This window comes from Musa acuminata, chromosome BXJ2-9 (assembly GCF_036884655.1).
Source record: "Musa acuminata AAA Group cultivar baxijiao chromosome BXJ2-9, Cavendish_Baxijiao_AAA, whole genome shotgun sequence".
Lineage (NCBI taxonomy): Eukaryota > Viridiplantae > Streptophyta > Magnoliopsida > Zingiberales > Musaceae > Musa > Musa acuminata.
In genome coordinates this window covers 13,849,406-13,865,554 of record NC_088346.1, presented here as the reverse complement: position 1 = coordinate 13,865,554, position 16,149 = coordinate 13,849,406, and the positions used below count along the sequence as shown (strand labels likewise).

Sequence of the window (16,149 nt, the reverse complement as noted above, 5' to 3'; positions counted from 1 at the left end):
GCATGTCTTTGTCCTTTTTTATACCAAATCAAAACATATATCATCGTTTAAAATGAAAGTGTAAGATTTATCACAAAGATCATCAAGATCAATAAATCACAAATATCATCATGTATAACTTCAAAATCTCATGCATAGAATAAAATCATGAAGCATTGCATCAAAAATTTTAATATTTTCATTACATTATTACATCATTATACATCATTAAATCATCAAAATTAATTTTATCAAACATAAAGTATTTTCAAAATCATTTTGTTTATTATAGTAATGCATTTTCTTTTTAAGTGAATCTAATTTTTCATGCTTAGTGCTAAGAATTAACATACAATTTTCATGATATATATGTATATATATTTAAAACTAATCTTGAAAAGCATTAAGTAATTACATTATAAGGAAAAAGAGATTCGATTGAGTCGCTTACCTCGTTGACGAAAGCCATCAAAGCGTAGTTCGCCACCTTGCCCTTGTTGGTTTGCTCATCGTCTTCGGATGAGCTTGATTAATCTTTTGACAACTTTTTCTTTAGTTTTATATACTCATTTTTGTAGTGACCCGGCTTCTTGCATTCAAAGCAAGAAGTTATGTTCTTTTTAAGTTTGTTTTTATTCTTTGATTCTTGTTTCATAAACTTTTTAAGTTTTATTGTTAAGAGTTCAAAGTCATCATCACTTGAGCTTTCGCTCGAGTGGTCTTCTTGAGTATTAAGTGCTAAATCCTTCTTGTTCTTTGAAAAGTTATTCTCAAGTTTGTCATGTGCCACATAAGTCATTTCATAGGTCATTAAAGACCCAATAAGTTCATCAAATGAAAAATAGTTCAAATCCTTCGTTTCTTGTATTGTTATTACTTTCGGATCCCAATTTTTAAAAAGAGATCTTAGAATCTTGTTTACAAGTTCAAGATTAGAAAAAGATTTACCAAATACTTTTAAATCATTGACGACATCCGTAAAATAGTTTCACTTGGTTCCGTTCGAAATAATTTAAAATCATGCATCAAAAGATTTATTCTAGACTCTTTTACCCTATTAATGCTTTTGTATGTGATTTCAAGTGTATGCTAAATATCATGCATAGTTTTGCAAATAGAAACACGATTAAATTCATTTTTATCTAAGGCGTAAAACAAATCATTTATAGCTTTGACATTCAAAGAGAAAGTCTTCTTCTCCAATTCATTCCAATCATTCATTGGAAGAAAAGACTTTTGAAATATGTTTTCGATACTATTGCATAAATTGAGATTAAACGAAAGCAAAAAAACTCTCATCTGAATTTTTCAATAAGTAGTCCGTCCCATTGAACATAGGAAGATGAATGATAGAGTGATCCTCTTAAAATCCGTAAAGAACCATTTCTCTTAGGTGTTAAACCAAATGAGAAAAGAACGTGGCTCTGATACCAAATATTAGGATCGAGTCGATACTTGGGGGGGGATGTCAATTAGTGCAGCGGATAAAAACATCGGTTTGAAATATCTTCATATGATAAAAATCGATCTCGAAAGATAACTTGAAATTGAATGCTTGTTTGTAAGCATAGTAAAAGCAAAGTAAGGAAGAAGTGAAGTAATTGTAAAGTAAGTAAATGATAATAATAGAAATGCACACTGATTTATAGTGGTTCAATCGTCGTGACCTATATCCACTCCTGATTCCTCTTCACTCGAGGCCATCAGCTTCCACTATAGATCTTCTTTCAATGGGCGAAGATCAACAATCTTTTTATACTCGATTCTCCTTTTGACAAGTTCAGGAGAGAACCTTTACACCCCCACTAACTCATCTCTTAAACCACACTAACACTTAGAGCTTGAGAGGAGTTCTCACAAGATAATAATAGTATTTTTCTAATTTTTTATTCTCGATTCTTATGTATGTTAACCCGAGAGAGGTATTTATAAGCATCAAGTGGATTCAAATTGGAGCTTAAAAGTGTCTCATCCCCGGTTTTCGGGGACTGACCATACCACCGCCTGTGTTGGGCGGTACCACCACCCGTAGCATTGACACTAGGTAGTACCACCGCTTGGGAGACTATGTCTAGGCGGTACCACCGCCCAAACTAGTGGTACCACCGCTTGACAGTCTTGGAGACTAAGTCTGGGCTGTACCACTACCCAAACTAGCGGTACCATAGCCTGACATAGTCTCGGAGATTGTCCCACCGACGGTTCCACCAGTTTGGGTCATTGTTTCAGCCTTTCACTTGGCCCAACATAGCCCAAACTTAGGCCTAATTGACCCCTAATTGAATTGGCCCAATTCCAACCTAATTATGCTTAAAACCTATTTCAATCTAGACAATTATTATAAAGCTAATCAAATATTGTCCAACATGTCATTGGTTCATCGATGCCTCATCCGATTCTTCGGTGCATTGTCCTCTTTTGCGGTCTATTGTCCAATCGGCTAGTTGACCTCCGTAACTTCAATTTTCTTGGTGCAATTTTTGCTCTTCTTAGCCCGATGCCCGAGTCTATGGCCTGAAACCTTCTGCCGATACGTTGACCGATCCTCCGACTCGACGTACAATCTTCTAACATGTTTCACTCTAGCCCAACATGATTCTTCCTACTTTTAATTATCTCTCCCTGATCGAAGCTTCCTGCGTTACTCAAAAGCAGATCCGATTATAAATACTATCAACTGGTTTCATCATCAAAATATGAGATTCAACACTATTAAATTGGAAGCATAAGATAATGAGATGCCTTAATTAAGAACATTACATGTTCAACTATTGATTTATAATAATTCATAATTTTTTTTGATAAAATCCCTTATAACATAGAGTATATTCAACCTAAAAGTTTATTTAAATTCTATTATTAAATTTTTAATAATTTACTATAGAATCAATTGAACTAGTTAGTATCACTAGAATCATCGCACAATTCTATGAATAAATTTTATTTCACTATTTTAACGAACCAAATGATTTTAAATTATTATAAAATTTTATAAAAAATAAATGACATATAAAGCTAAATATATATTAATTTTTAACCTAAAATAGAATGCTAAACTATCCTTTTAATTTACTACAAACATATATTTTATTTTGTTGAAACTGGATTGAGAATATATGAATTTATAAATATTATATTTTAGTATGCAGAGATGATATTCACTCAATTCAAAATTTCACAGAATCCTAATGAAACGTTTTAAAACATATCAAAAGACAGAGTTTAATTATATCCCTAAAAGGGTCAATTCAACTTGAATAAAATCTCATCTAAGAAAATAGAGGATCCTAAGTACCTTAAATTAGGACACTTATAACTATATGTATTGATTCCAGATTAAAGCCATAAGGCCATAGAACTATAAAAGATTCATACAAAATATATGCAAAAATTAAATATTAATTTAAAATCTAGGTTACTCAAAAGTAGTTAAGAAAATTAGTTTATAATAAAGAAAACTGAAATCTTTAAGTATAACAAGGGAAAGATTGAGTTTTTCTTACCTCAACTTTTGTTAGAGCTAGGGTTTCTTAGCTTCCATAAGAAAATCTAAGAGAATGACTAAAGAAAATAAAAAAAGGTCATGGGTTATCAGGTTGGTAAAGAGGATAAGGTCAAAATAAAGTAGAGATGAATCTTAATATCTAAGTTTAAATCTCGACCTTATTTCAAGTTGTTTATTTTTCTTCTTTTACTAATATAATTATAAGATTATAGCAACTTTAATTAAGTTTAATTTAATTTGACAAAGATGATATCTTTGATCTAATCTTATTCTTTAATCTCACTTATGTATCTCAATATTTTTAGTATAGCACTCCTTTTTTATTTATATTTATATTTAATTTTTTTATTACTTCATCCATATCTAAGCAATTTATTATCCTCAATATACATACCGTTTAAAACTCAAACCTTTTTAACTTTAATTTTGTTCAAACATGTAAACCTCGAGATTTACTTGAGATTGATTCTAATTTAATTATTACTTTTAGTTATAATATGTATGCTTATTATTACTATAACTTAATCAAATACTCAAATTCACTAATATACTTAAGCTTATTATGTCCAAAGATCATCTTTTTTATTGTAAAATATATTTAAAGTAAACATTGATTCGCTCAACTAATATTTCATAAAACATTGAGAATAAAATTTTTAAAAAATATGTCCTTTAATTTTAAAAGTAAAAAAAAAGAGCATGTTATTTATTATATTTATAGAGTATAGACATCATAAATTATATCACTAAGAGTAATATATACATATTATTTATATTTCTACTTATATGCAAGTTGTAATTTAGTGTATGTAAGATTCGGACATTGTACTAGAGCTAATATTATAAGAGAATCCTAGTTGATTTTAAAATATATTTATGAAATAGGTATATGTCCTCTTGCATTATCTCAAGGTAAATTAGAAAAAATTACATAATATAAAACTAGAAGAAAGTGAAGATATTTTAGTAGGAGAAGATAAATAAGATATCTCATCAAATATGATAAATTCCACCAATATTATTCCTATTGAGATTGGTGATGCCAAGATCATGTAAAAATAAGATTCAGATGTGAATAGTATTAATTTTAGTTGAGTAGATATTTTTTTTACCAGAAGCATAAAAGTATTTTTATCTCCTTATGAAAAAAGAAAATTTATAAAGTCGATCATTATATATTTAAAAGCAGATATTGCTAATGTTGATACCAAGATCATCATTATTCAAGCTCTAGAAGCTATAAAGATTAATGAACATTCTATGATAAAGGAGTTAAATATTTCTATAGATGATTATATTAATCAGATTGATTTTATATTTAGAGATTGGTTCAAGAAATTTGAAAAGCTTGATTCTAAACAAATCAGAGTTTTATAATTGATAAAGGCACATCGGGAACATGGATAACTTTTTATGAGTTGTAGGATTCATAATTTAGAGATTCCAAAAAATATTACACATAATAATGATATCAAAGGAGATATCATCAAGTTTCATGGCATTCCAAATGATTTTACAAAGTTTAATTTAGGGGAGGATGCCTAAATATTTAATAAAACTTTATAATTAAATACGATCTTGGTTTAGGAGTCTTACTCAAGATAGAAATTTCTATAAAGAGTTAAAATCTTAGGTTTATTATAAAAGGGATATATGAGATAGTTATCATGTTTAATATAAGTTTTAATTTTAAAGTATCTTTTATATTCTCCTCTATTAATATCCATCATGTTTATAAGATATTTTTTAATATTTTTGAAATTCTCTTCTAGATACATTAATACAAAGTGCTCATCTACGATTGGATTGAAAATGACACAAGCTTGAGGCAATTTGATAAAAAAAAAATATTTAAATGAAGGACATAATTAAAATAGATATAGATTAAGCTAAATATATTAAGCATAACAAACATTTCGTTGTTGTAGATTAGATAATTTTATTTTGATTGAGTTATTTTTACAAAGAAAAATGAAAAAGGGAAGTCAAAAAATCATTTTTTTTTAACTCTCTCAAATCAAAATTCCTTCCTTCCTTCCTACCTTCTCAAATGACAAAACAAGGAATTCTAATTTCATATATTATCTTAATTGAATTCTGTGTAATAATCAATGAATCTTTTTTATTCTATATCTAAGCTTAATATACCCCATATGCTTTTATTATGTGTTATGTTTTTTTTTGTTGGGAAGATTGACAAATAACTAATACTGCCAATCAAGAAAAAAAAAAAAAGGGTCCAACTCGAATAATATATGTCCAACTAATAATACCTTAGACCATTCCAACTCAATAATATGTCCAACTCGATTGGGTCTACTACCTCAATCTTTTTGGAACTTTGTAGCATATTTCATAATATAAATAGAAAAGATTGGTTCTAGTCGTCCACCTTAGATGGACAATCCAATTCTGTCATCATCATCGAGTGACTTTTGACAATCCAAATCCATCTGTAGAAAAGATACATCTTTAGCCACACATGGCCAACTTTGTGTATCAATCCATGTCTTCTTCTGATAAGGAAGAAGAAGAAAGGTTGATGTCTCCATTCACACACAAGCTCTAATCTTTTTATTGGGGAAATAGTAGGTGATGAGCTCTCACATATCATTCTCGTTTTCCATCTACAATGAAACTAGTAATCTATGAAGGAAGTAGTTCGAATCTTTCTTGCTCCATGCGGCACAGCGGCAGTCAGGCGGTATAGAGATGAGCGGGAAGCTTGGGCTCCGCGACGGCCTGCAGCGGCACCTTCCGGGTCGTCGACAGCCCAAAGATCTCCTCCATGCTCAGGTCCTCCGCCTTCGTCCCCGGCGGCAGCCGCCACTTGAAGCCATGCAGCAGGTTGGCCAGGCTCAGCTGGATCACCTTGAGGCCGAGGCTGTAGCCGGGGCACATGCGCCGCCCGGCTCCGAACGGCAGCAGCTGGAAGTCGTGCCCCTTCACGTCGATGGGGCTGCCGAGGAACCGCTCCGGTCGGAACTCCTCCGGGGCGTCCCAGATCGAGGGGTCCCGGCCGATGGTCCACACGTTTACCAGCACGCGCGTCCCGGCGGGGATGTCGTAGCCGTCGAAGGTGGTGTGCTCGCGGGAGAGGCGGGGGACGAGCATGGGCGCCACCGGGTGCATCCTCATCGTCTCCTTGACGATGGCCTCCACGTACGGCAGCCGGTGCACCTCCTTCTCCTCAACCCACCGCTCCCGACCGACCACCCGGTCCAGCTCCTCCGTCGCCTTCTCCAAGACCTCGGGGTGCTTTAGCAGCTCGGAGATGGCCCATTCGACGGTCACGGCGGAGCTCTCGGTGCCGCCAGCGATCAAATCCTGGTGCATCAGTTCAATCATTGTGCATGTTAGAATCAGGATCAGCAATCAAATGATTCGAGTCGAAATCAAAGGAGAGAACAGACCTGAGTGAAGGCCTTGACGCCATGCCTCTCGAGCTTGACGTCCAAGTTGGGGTCGTCAGCGAGCTGCAGGAGCACGTCCACCATGTCCCTGGCCACGAACTCGTCCCCCTCGCGCCGCCGCCGCTGGTTGTGCTCGTCCAGCACGTGCTCCAGGAAGCGATCGAACCTCTTGCTTAGCTTCTTCATCCTCCTGATGTAGCCATGCAGGTCCAGGAAGTCGAGCCACGGAATGGAGTCGCCGATGTTCATGACCCCGTTGAGCAGGAACAGCTCGTCCAGCATCTGCTTGAACTCCTCGGGCGACACGATCGCCGCCGCCTCCGACCGGTCCAGGTACTTCTTCCCCAGCACCATGCGGCAGATGACGTTGAGGCTGACGGTGGAGAGGTGGTCCTTGAGAAGGACGGGCGCGCCGGTGGACTCGAACAAGCCCTGGAGGAGCGCGCGCACCTCCTCCACCCGTATGTACTCGTACGACTCCAGCCGCTTGGCGCTGAACAGCTCCAAGAGGCACATCTTGCGCGCCTGCCGCCAGTAGGCGCCGTACGGGGACCAGGTGATGTCGGAGTAGTTGTAGGTGGTGTACTTCCCGGCGGCGGTCTTGGGGCGGGAGACGAAGCAGATGTCGTGGGTCTTGAGGAAGAACCTGGCCGTCTCCACGGAGGAACCGACGACGACGGGGAAGGAGCCGAAGCGGAGGTACATGAGGGGGCCATACTTTTGGGAAAGCGCGTGCAGGGACCGGTGTGGCAGCGAGCCGATCAGGTTGAGGTTGCCGATGATGGGCCACGGCCTCGGTCCCGGCGGCAGGTTGAGCTTACGCCGCCGACCGACGACAGCCATCAGGAGCACGCTAACTAGTATCATGCACAGGCATATGCTCCATGACAGAACATCCATCGGTGATCGCAGGAGCCAACAAAGAGAACAAGAAGGAGTTGGTGGTGGCTTGCAATGTGGAGAGGTCTCTATTTTTATAGTCAGAAAGGGTATGGATTTCTACTCTGCTCTTTCTTCATCCCATCCCTTGGAGCAATGGAGCCACAAGTCATTGATTTATGCTCCGCGAACATAAATCATAGTTTAATGCACTCCAATTCTTGTTCAATTGACTTATACCTAAAGAATAATCCAAACAAGTATTTCTCTTTAATTAATCCCTCTAGATCTAGATTTCTGAGATATCTAAAATAATTATCGGACAATCCAACCCTTAATATTCATGAAATTGGTTACCCACTTGAAATCTTTATCCTCCAAATAATCCAAATTACATGAACAGTTTATGAATCTTCAGGTCCTTGAAATCTCTGTCACGATGGCAGTCCAGAGAAGAAGTCTATGATCACCACCAGACTGTGGTGTCAGTGTGGGCGATCTCCTTCCTCGAACTTGCATGTGAAGCTTCAGTTTCACTTGCAGACGCAATCTTGCAGGTCAACCAAGTAAACCTCCTCCCCATTGTCAATCTCTAATGTGTTCATTCGTGATCGCAAGCACTGACAAAGGTGAGTGCTGAAACTGATGGGAACTCGGACTCAGAAATCCTTTTTTAAGTTCATGTTTGAAGAGTATAATTGATTGGGAATTTGCTGCTAACTTTCCGTTGGAATATAAAAATGGAGACTTCAAGTCGAGAACGCATTCTCACCACATATTCCTTACGATTTATCTTCTTCCAATCTCACGCCATTAAACAAAGAGATATGGTTCAGATATCACAACCAATAAACATTGTTGCAAGCAACAATGCGAGATCATGTTTACCACACCACCAAGGCCGTGGTTCCAAATATCAACCACATCGGCGCAGTATGATCGATCGATGATTATATCAAACGATATAAGCCGTTGTATTCTTTATATTTAAAATCATGATATAAAGAAAAAAAACATATTTGGATTGATTGAAAAATATGCGTTGTCAATATTAGCTTATATGATATATAATTTAATTAAGTAAAATATATCATAGATTTGATTGAATAATTATTTTTTGGTTAATAAAAAAAGTTTAATTATAGTATGATTTTTCAGAAAATAAAAGGAAATATCATAATTAATTACCTCGTAAAGTTTGGAATTATATATACATAAAATGAACATGCATTTTCAATAGCGTTGTCGTCGTCGTAACAATGAAATTTTAATCTTCATAAAATTTTGAGTTTAAAAATTAACGCCCAACAACACTTTATATATAAATAGGAAATAAAGTTTTATTTTTTGACACAATCATGATTGCTCAACAATTGCACGGAATGTTTGAATTGTGTCATTACTAAATTATGGGCACTATTTTTAGTATTTCGATCCAATAAAAATCCACATATGAAAAAAAACCTAATCAATCAATCAAAAAAGAAAAAAAAAAACCAGCAACATTAACAAGAACCTAAGGAGAGAATGTTCTTCAAAATATTATTCATTATAAGAATATTTTACTCAGCACTATAAATAAGAATCTCTCGGTATAACTTATACCTCTAGCATTATTGGCTTCTACTCTGTGACGGTTGGAGTCAGAGAGAGATATATATATATATATATAACACTCGCAACGAGGGAACTTCGAGTGTCGGAGTAACCATATAGGATGGATATAACTCGGGAGCATCTTAAAGACAAAGTCAACCCTCTCGTTTTGATTGTCAAAGACAAAGCAACATTCAAAAAGTTGGGTTAAGTCGTCTGCACTCCCCAGGCCAGGTCGTAGAACCTTAATAATGTCTAGTCTTTGACTCTTTGATGCTTTTTAGGATCAGAAATGGGTAGTAAAGCACGAGAACAGTTGGCATTCTTGTCTTAAAGCAGTAGGAATAGCATGAAGTAATAGTTACTGTGAACTCAAACATATTTTATATATATATATATATATATATATATATATATATATACATATATATCATTGGAAAAAGTTTCCTTTATTGTTTTTAAAAAATGCATCCTATTTTTATTTTTCTCAAATAATATCTCTTATTTTCTATAATATCATAAATGTCATTGTCCTATGTACTCTATCTCTTATCTCCTATTGGGAAGTTCCACAATTTTATCACGCTGATTTATATAGGATTTGAGTATGATAATCCGTGAGTAAATACTATTTTGGAAGAAAATAATATCTATTATTTATAAAGTCAAAGTCCTAACTACAAACTTGAAAATATGAAAGAATCTTATGGGTGTATGAAAATATAAGTTGCTTTTGTTGAATCTCATATTTTGATGATGAAATTAATTAATAAAGTTACAATCTAATATATACTTTAAGATAAGTGATAAATGACTAATTTTGATTAGAAAAGGTAAATTGATTAAAGTAAGAAAATCGGAGGTTGGGTCGGAGTGAACATATCAGAAGATTGGACTTTGGGCTGGAGGATCGGTCGACATGCTAGTAGAAGGACTTCGTGTTATAAGGTTGGGCATCGGGCCGAAGGATCAGACATTGCGCTAAGGAGATCGAAAGTTGCAGGAGGTCAACATGCCAATTGGGCAATACATCGAAGCAGAGGACGATGGGCCGAAGGATCACACGAAGCGCCGGATGAAACAATGATATGCCAAATAACATAGAATTCTAGTCTTATAATCGATTATGTCTTAATTGGTTATAATTAGGTCGTAATTGAGTTAGTTTTTGATATAATCATGGTAACTTAATTATGAGCCCATTGGGCTTGAGTTGGGATTGTTTTGTGTCAAGTAGAAGGCCCGATGACCCAAGGTTAGGTGGAACCACTTATGAGTTGGAAAAGTCAAGAGCATACTTTTTTAAGCTATTAGGCGGTGGTACCATCATATTAGGTGGTGGTACCGCCCAAACACAATCTCCCAAACTGTCTCAAGCAGTGGTACTACCCAATGTTAGTGTTGTAGGTGATGCTACTACCCAGTATAAGCGGTGGTACTGCTAAGACTTGGAAAATCCGAGATAAGATCTTTTTTGACTCTATTTTTGAAGTCATTTGAGATCTATAAATACACCACCCTTTCCTGCTTAGGGAAGTACGAAATTGAGTAGAAAGAGGAGAATGAATACTTGAGAAAAAATTAAAAACTTTCTTAAGATTTAGAGTCTCTTCCTTTTAGAGTTATAAGTTTTCTAAGGGAGGAGTAAGATCTAAAAGAGATGTGTAAAAGTTCTCTCCTGAGCTTGTAAAAGGGGGGGGGGGGAGGGGTGTGGGTTGATGAATTAGCGCTTTCATAAAAACACATCAATTTGAAACTTCATACAATGAAAACCGATATCGAAAAGATGCTTGATTTGAAAGCGTGCTCGTAAGCATAGTGAAAGTAATAAGCAAGTATATCAGTTTGCAATATAAATAAAAAGCATGAAAGAAATGTAAACCGAGTTTTATAGTGGTTCGATCATCGTGACATCGTGACTTATGCTAGTTATAGATGCACTACAAGCCAATCACGTGAGTGATAGCACGTGTGACTTGACACGTATTCTTTTTACTTATTATTATTATTTAATATTTTATCACTTTATATTGCCTAATACTTAAATATATTATGATGTCCATAGACCTATGCAATGAGCATCATATCGTGATGAGATCATGATAATGAAATCGATTCACATTTAATCACAGATCCTAAAAAATCCCGGTCATAGGTTGCTCGAAAGGGACATCGAGATAACTATACAAATGTTAGGAATGAGTTGACTAAGTAGGGGGGGGTGAATTAGTGCAGTGGTAAAAACATCGATTTCGAAAAATATTTATTCGTTGAAAATCGATCAAAAAGATGTTAACTTAAAAATACTTTCGTAAGCGTGTAATGAGGAAGTAGAGCAGTGAGTAAGTAAGTTGGCTTGCAGCAAAGGTAAATAATAAAGTAGAAGGCAACAAACTAATTTTATAGTGGTTTAGTCATCGTGACTTACATCCACTCCTGATTCCTCTTCCGTCGAGGCCACCTATATCTACTAATGGTCTTCCTTTAATAGGCGAAGACTAACCACCTTCTTACACCCCTCTTTTCCTTTTCATATGTTTAGGAGACAACCTTTTACAAGCACTCACTCCTCCCTATACAAAATTCTAAACTTAAAACTTTAAAGGAGGGAATCTATTAAGTAATTATTATAGAATTTTCTCACTTTTAAATTCTCTTTGTATATATTAACCAGGGATGGGAGGGGTATTTATGTTAGGATCGGAGCGGCACTAAGAGGGGGGGGGGGAATTAGTGCAGTGGATTAAAACTTCGGTTTTGGAAAAATCTTTCGTACGATAAAAATAATGTTTCGTTTGAAACCATTTCGATTGCATTGAAAGCGTACGTAATAAGATGAGGGCAGTGAACTTAGCAAAGTAATGGTTTGCAGAAAGATAAATGCATAAACATAAACGTAAATCGGAGATTACGCCGATTTTAAAGTGGTTCGGTCAAATGACCTACATCCACTTGCGAGGCCCCTCTTCGATGAGGCTCCCACCTTCCATTAGCAAATCTCTTGAAAGGGAAGGGTAAATACCCCTCTTACAACTCTTTACAAGCGGTTCACTCTCTTACAATTTTTTAGCAAGAAAGAAGGAGGTGAACAATAGCAAATTGAAAACAAGACTATCTAAGACTTTTCTAGGGCCTTTCTCTCAAACAATTGCTGCTAAAAAAGTTGTAATCTCAGCTGAGATTTGAGGGGTATTTATAAGCCTCAAGAGGATTCAAATTTGGGCTCCAAATTTGAATTCTCGTGGAGTTCTCGATGCTGGCGGTGCCACCGCCTGTCAGTGGCGGTGCCACCGCCTGCTACTATCAGACGTTGACAGTGCTAGGCGGTGCCACCGCCTAGCCCAGGCGATGCCATCGCCTACAGTGTTTTCAGCCCACTAGTTAGGCTTCAATCTTGGCCCAAACTAGTCCGAATTCGGGCCCAATTGGCCCCTACTTGAGTTATAGGATTAACACCTAATCCTAACCCTAATTAACATACTAACTACGAATTTAAAGACATTTTATAAGCTATTACAAAGTTCGTAAGTCAAGACTTCTTCCGGCGAGCTTCCGGCGAACTTCCGGCGGTCTTCCGATAAACTCTCGGAAACCATTCTGCGGACTCCCGGCAAGCTCCTAGACTTCACGATTTGATCTTGGTGAGTTCCAACGAGCTTCTTCGGCAAGCTCCGATCTTTCTTGGCGAACTCCGCGAACTTCCCATGAACCTTCCGGCGAGCTTCCGAAAAACCCTTCGGCAAGCTCCCTACTCATTCTCGGCTAGTTCCGGCAGTGTTCCCGACGAACCTTCGGACTTCCGTCGAACTCTTGAACTCCCAACGAATCCTTCATGCTTGACTTCGCACTTTGTTTCGCTTTATGTCTTCATCGTTATCGTAGTTAATCCTGCACATGCAAGCCAAAACTCTACTCCGATCTAGACAGTTATTACAACGCGAATTGACATTCTGTTGCCCGGCACGTCATTGGTTGGCGCTTCGTCCGATTCTTCAGCGTATCATCTTCTCTTGCGGCTTTTTGCCCAATTGGCGGTTGACCTCCGCAATCCCGATATCCTTGGCGCAATTCCGCTCTCCTTGGCCCGATGCCCGACGTCCGAAGCCTTCTGCCATCTAATATCCTAACGTGATCTCCTCCGGCGCAACGTCAATTCCTCCTGCGTCAACTGTCTAATCCTGATCGAGTAGACCTGCATCACTCAAAATGCAGTTAAACATCTAAACACAATCAATTAGTTTCATCATCAAAATCCAAGATTCAACAATCTCCCCCTTTTTGATGATGACAACTAATTGATGACTAACGGAGTTAACCTAAACTCCCCGGAGTTTAACCAAACTCCCCCTATCAATATGCCATTGATAGAACACTTGGATTATCCCAAATCCAAGTAATATTCATCAAATGTTATGAAAAAATATTTAAACCATCATGCAAATATATAAAATATTCAATTCAATGCATGAAGTCATCAATATACTTCTCCCCCTATGTCATCAACAAAAAGGAGAAGTAGCTCTAGCTATTTTAAAAGATATGCAAGTTTTTACAACATGAAACTAGATTTTTATCACAACATATAAGCACAAAAGCATAGCAAGATTCTTAAGTTCAATCATAGCAATTCAACACTTGCTTCTTGTGCAAGATTGCACTTTGCTTTTCTTTGCAAGTAACAATATTTATGATGTTTGATATAGCAAATTTTATATCATGCAAGGTAGCAAACTTTTGTGATGTTCAAGATAGTAAGTTCTTTCAATGAAATGATCGAGCTAGGAAATTTTTACGATATGTAAGTTTTACTACATAAAAGCTAGTAAAAATTTTGAAAGCAAATGCAAGATAGCTTTCTTGTGTAAGCTCATGATTCTTGCTTCCTATTGCAATGTGCAAGTTGCAAGTTTTGCTTCTTGAAATAGGCAAGATAGCTCATTTGCTTGTTTTGAGATAGCAACTTTTTGCTTCTCTTTAGACTACAAGCTAGCAATTTTTTACGATATGTAAGTTTCATAATATACAAGCTAGCAAAAATGCCAAACTAGCAAGAGATAATGTTTTACATGAGGCAAGCTAACAATTTGGCAAATGTTACATTTGCATCTTCTCTTTTGAGAAATGCAATTTTTGCTTTCATCTTGAATTGTGCAAGCTAGTTAGTTTGCCTCTTTTCATGATGTCCACGCTAGAAATTCTTGCTCCCCCTTTGTCATTGTCAAAAAGAAGAGAAGACCCTTATATCAATTTTCATATTATGACAAAGGTAAGTATCATTCTTATTTGTGCATCATTATATATTCAAATTAAAACATACACAATTTCAATAACCTTATTTTTCATGCACGATACCAAAAAATAAATCAATCATCATTAATAAGCATATCATACATGATACTCAAACATTAAAATTTTCAAGCATTTATCAACATGTTGATCATGATACCAAACATTCATCATTTAAAGCATTTCAATCATTGTTTCAATCATCACTATAACTCATCATGCACAAAATGTAAAATCATCTAACATGATACAAACATTTATTTTCAAAATGTTTATCACTATTTTCATGTATGATAATAAAATATTCATGATGCATATATCATCACAATACAAAGCAATTGCATGCGTAATTTCAAATTATAAACATTTCAAATCATGAAGATATTAACTTGTCAAATTTCATCCGATCATTCATGATTATAACTTTTCATTTGTATACATCAAAATAATATCAAGAGTATTTCATGCATAATTTTAATCACCACATAAGGAATATCAAGAAGAAAGTAATTGGGTGATGCGATAAACATTTCATGAATACAAGGAATTGTATAAAAATCATATCATGAAAGATTAGAACATATGAATACCAAAAGACATGGTTTCTTTTTTAAAAACCTACTCATAAATAATCAAAAGAAAATCTTAGGAGATCGATTAATGAAAAAATATTGATTTATAATAAATCTTAATTTGTAAATATCACGGAATCAAGATCATGATTTTGAATAAAACTCATTCAAATTCAAATCATCCAAATCATCAAAATCTCAACATTTCTTTCAAGAGATTCAAAATGGCATAGATAGTTTAATTGGTCTCTTAGGTAGAAATCAATAAGATAGAGGATTACATTTCATTTTTATAAATTTCTATTCATGTGATTTGCTTCTTATGAGCCTGCCTTAGTCTTTATATGCCAAATCAATATAAGCATTAAAGTTCAAGATGTAAAGGCAAGATCTTATAAGACAACTCATTTATAAAATATTCATCATGTTTATTTTCATGAGATTCATAAGATTGGTAAAATAAATTCATTAATTTCAATAGAATAGAAAATTCATTTCCATTTCATACAATTGATTTCATGTGAGAGTGTTCAAGTCTTTTGTGAAAACATTGTTGAATCTCGTATTTTGATGATGAAACTACTTGATATATGTTTATGATTTAATCTGCGTTTTGAGTGACGCAGGATGCTTCGATCAGGATGAGACAATTAAAGCAGGAAAATCATGTTGTGCCGAAGGAACATGTCAGAAGATTGGACGTCGGGCCGGTGGATCGGTCGACGTATCGACAGAAGGCTTCGGGCCGTGAACTCGGGCATCGGGCCAAGAAGAGCGGGTACTGTGCCAAGGATATCGGAGTTGCGGAGTCAACTGGCCGATTGGGCAATAGGCTGCACGAGAGGACGATGCGCCGAAGAATCGGACAAAGCGTCGAGGGACCAATGACATGTCGGACAACTTGGTTAATTGCTTAGGA

At 36.0% G+C, this 16,149-nt stretch overlaps 1 protein-coding gene across 1 annotated transcript; it reads right to left on the bottom strand.

Annotated features, from left to right (window-relative positions):
• Window positions 1-6,035: 6,035 nt before the first annotated feature.
• Window positions 6,036-7,935, bottom strand: LOC135623230 (trimethyltridecatetraene synthase-like). Its single transcript, XM_065125962.1, has 2 exons — window positions 6,898-7,935; window positions 6,036-6,811 (listed from the first exon to the last, which is right to left on the bottom strand). Exons 1-2 carry the CDS (start codon window positions 7,795-7,797, stop codon window positions 6,182-6,184), a joined length of 1,530 nt encoding a protein of 509 aa, XP_064982034.1. The 5' UTR covers window positions 7,798-7,935; the 3' UTR covers window positions 6,036-6,181.
• Window positions 7,936-16,149: the final 8,214 nt, after the last annotated feature.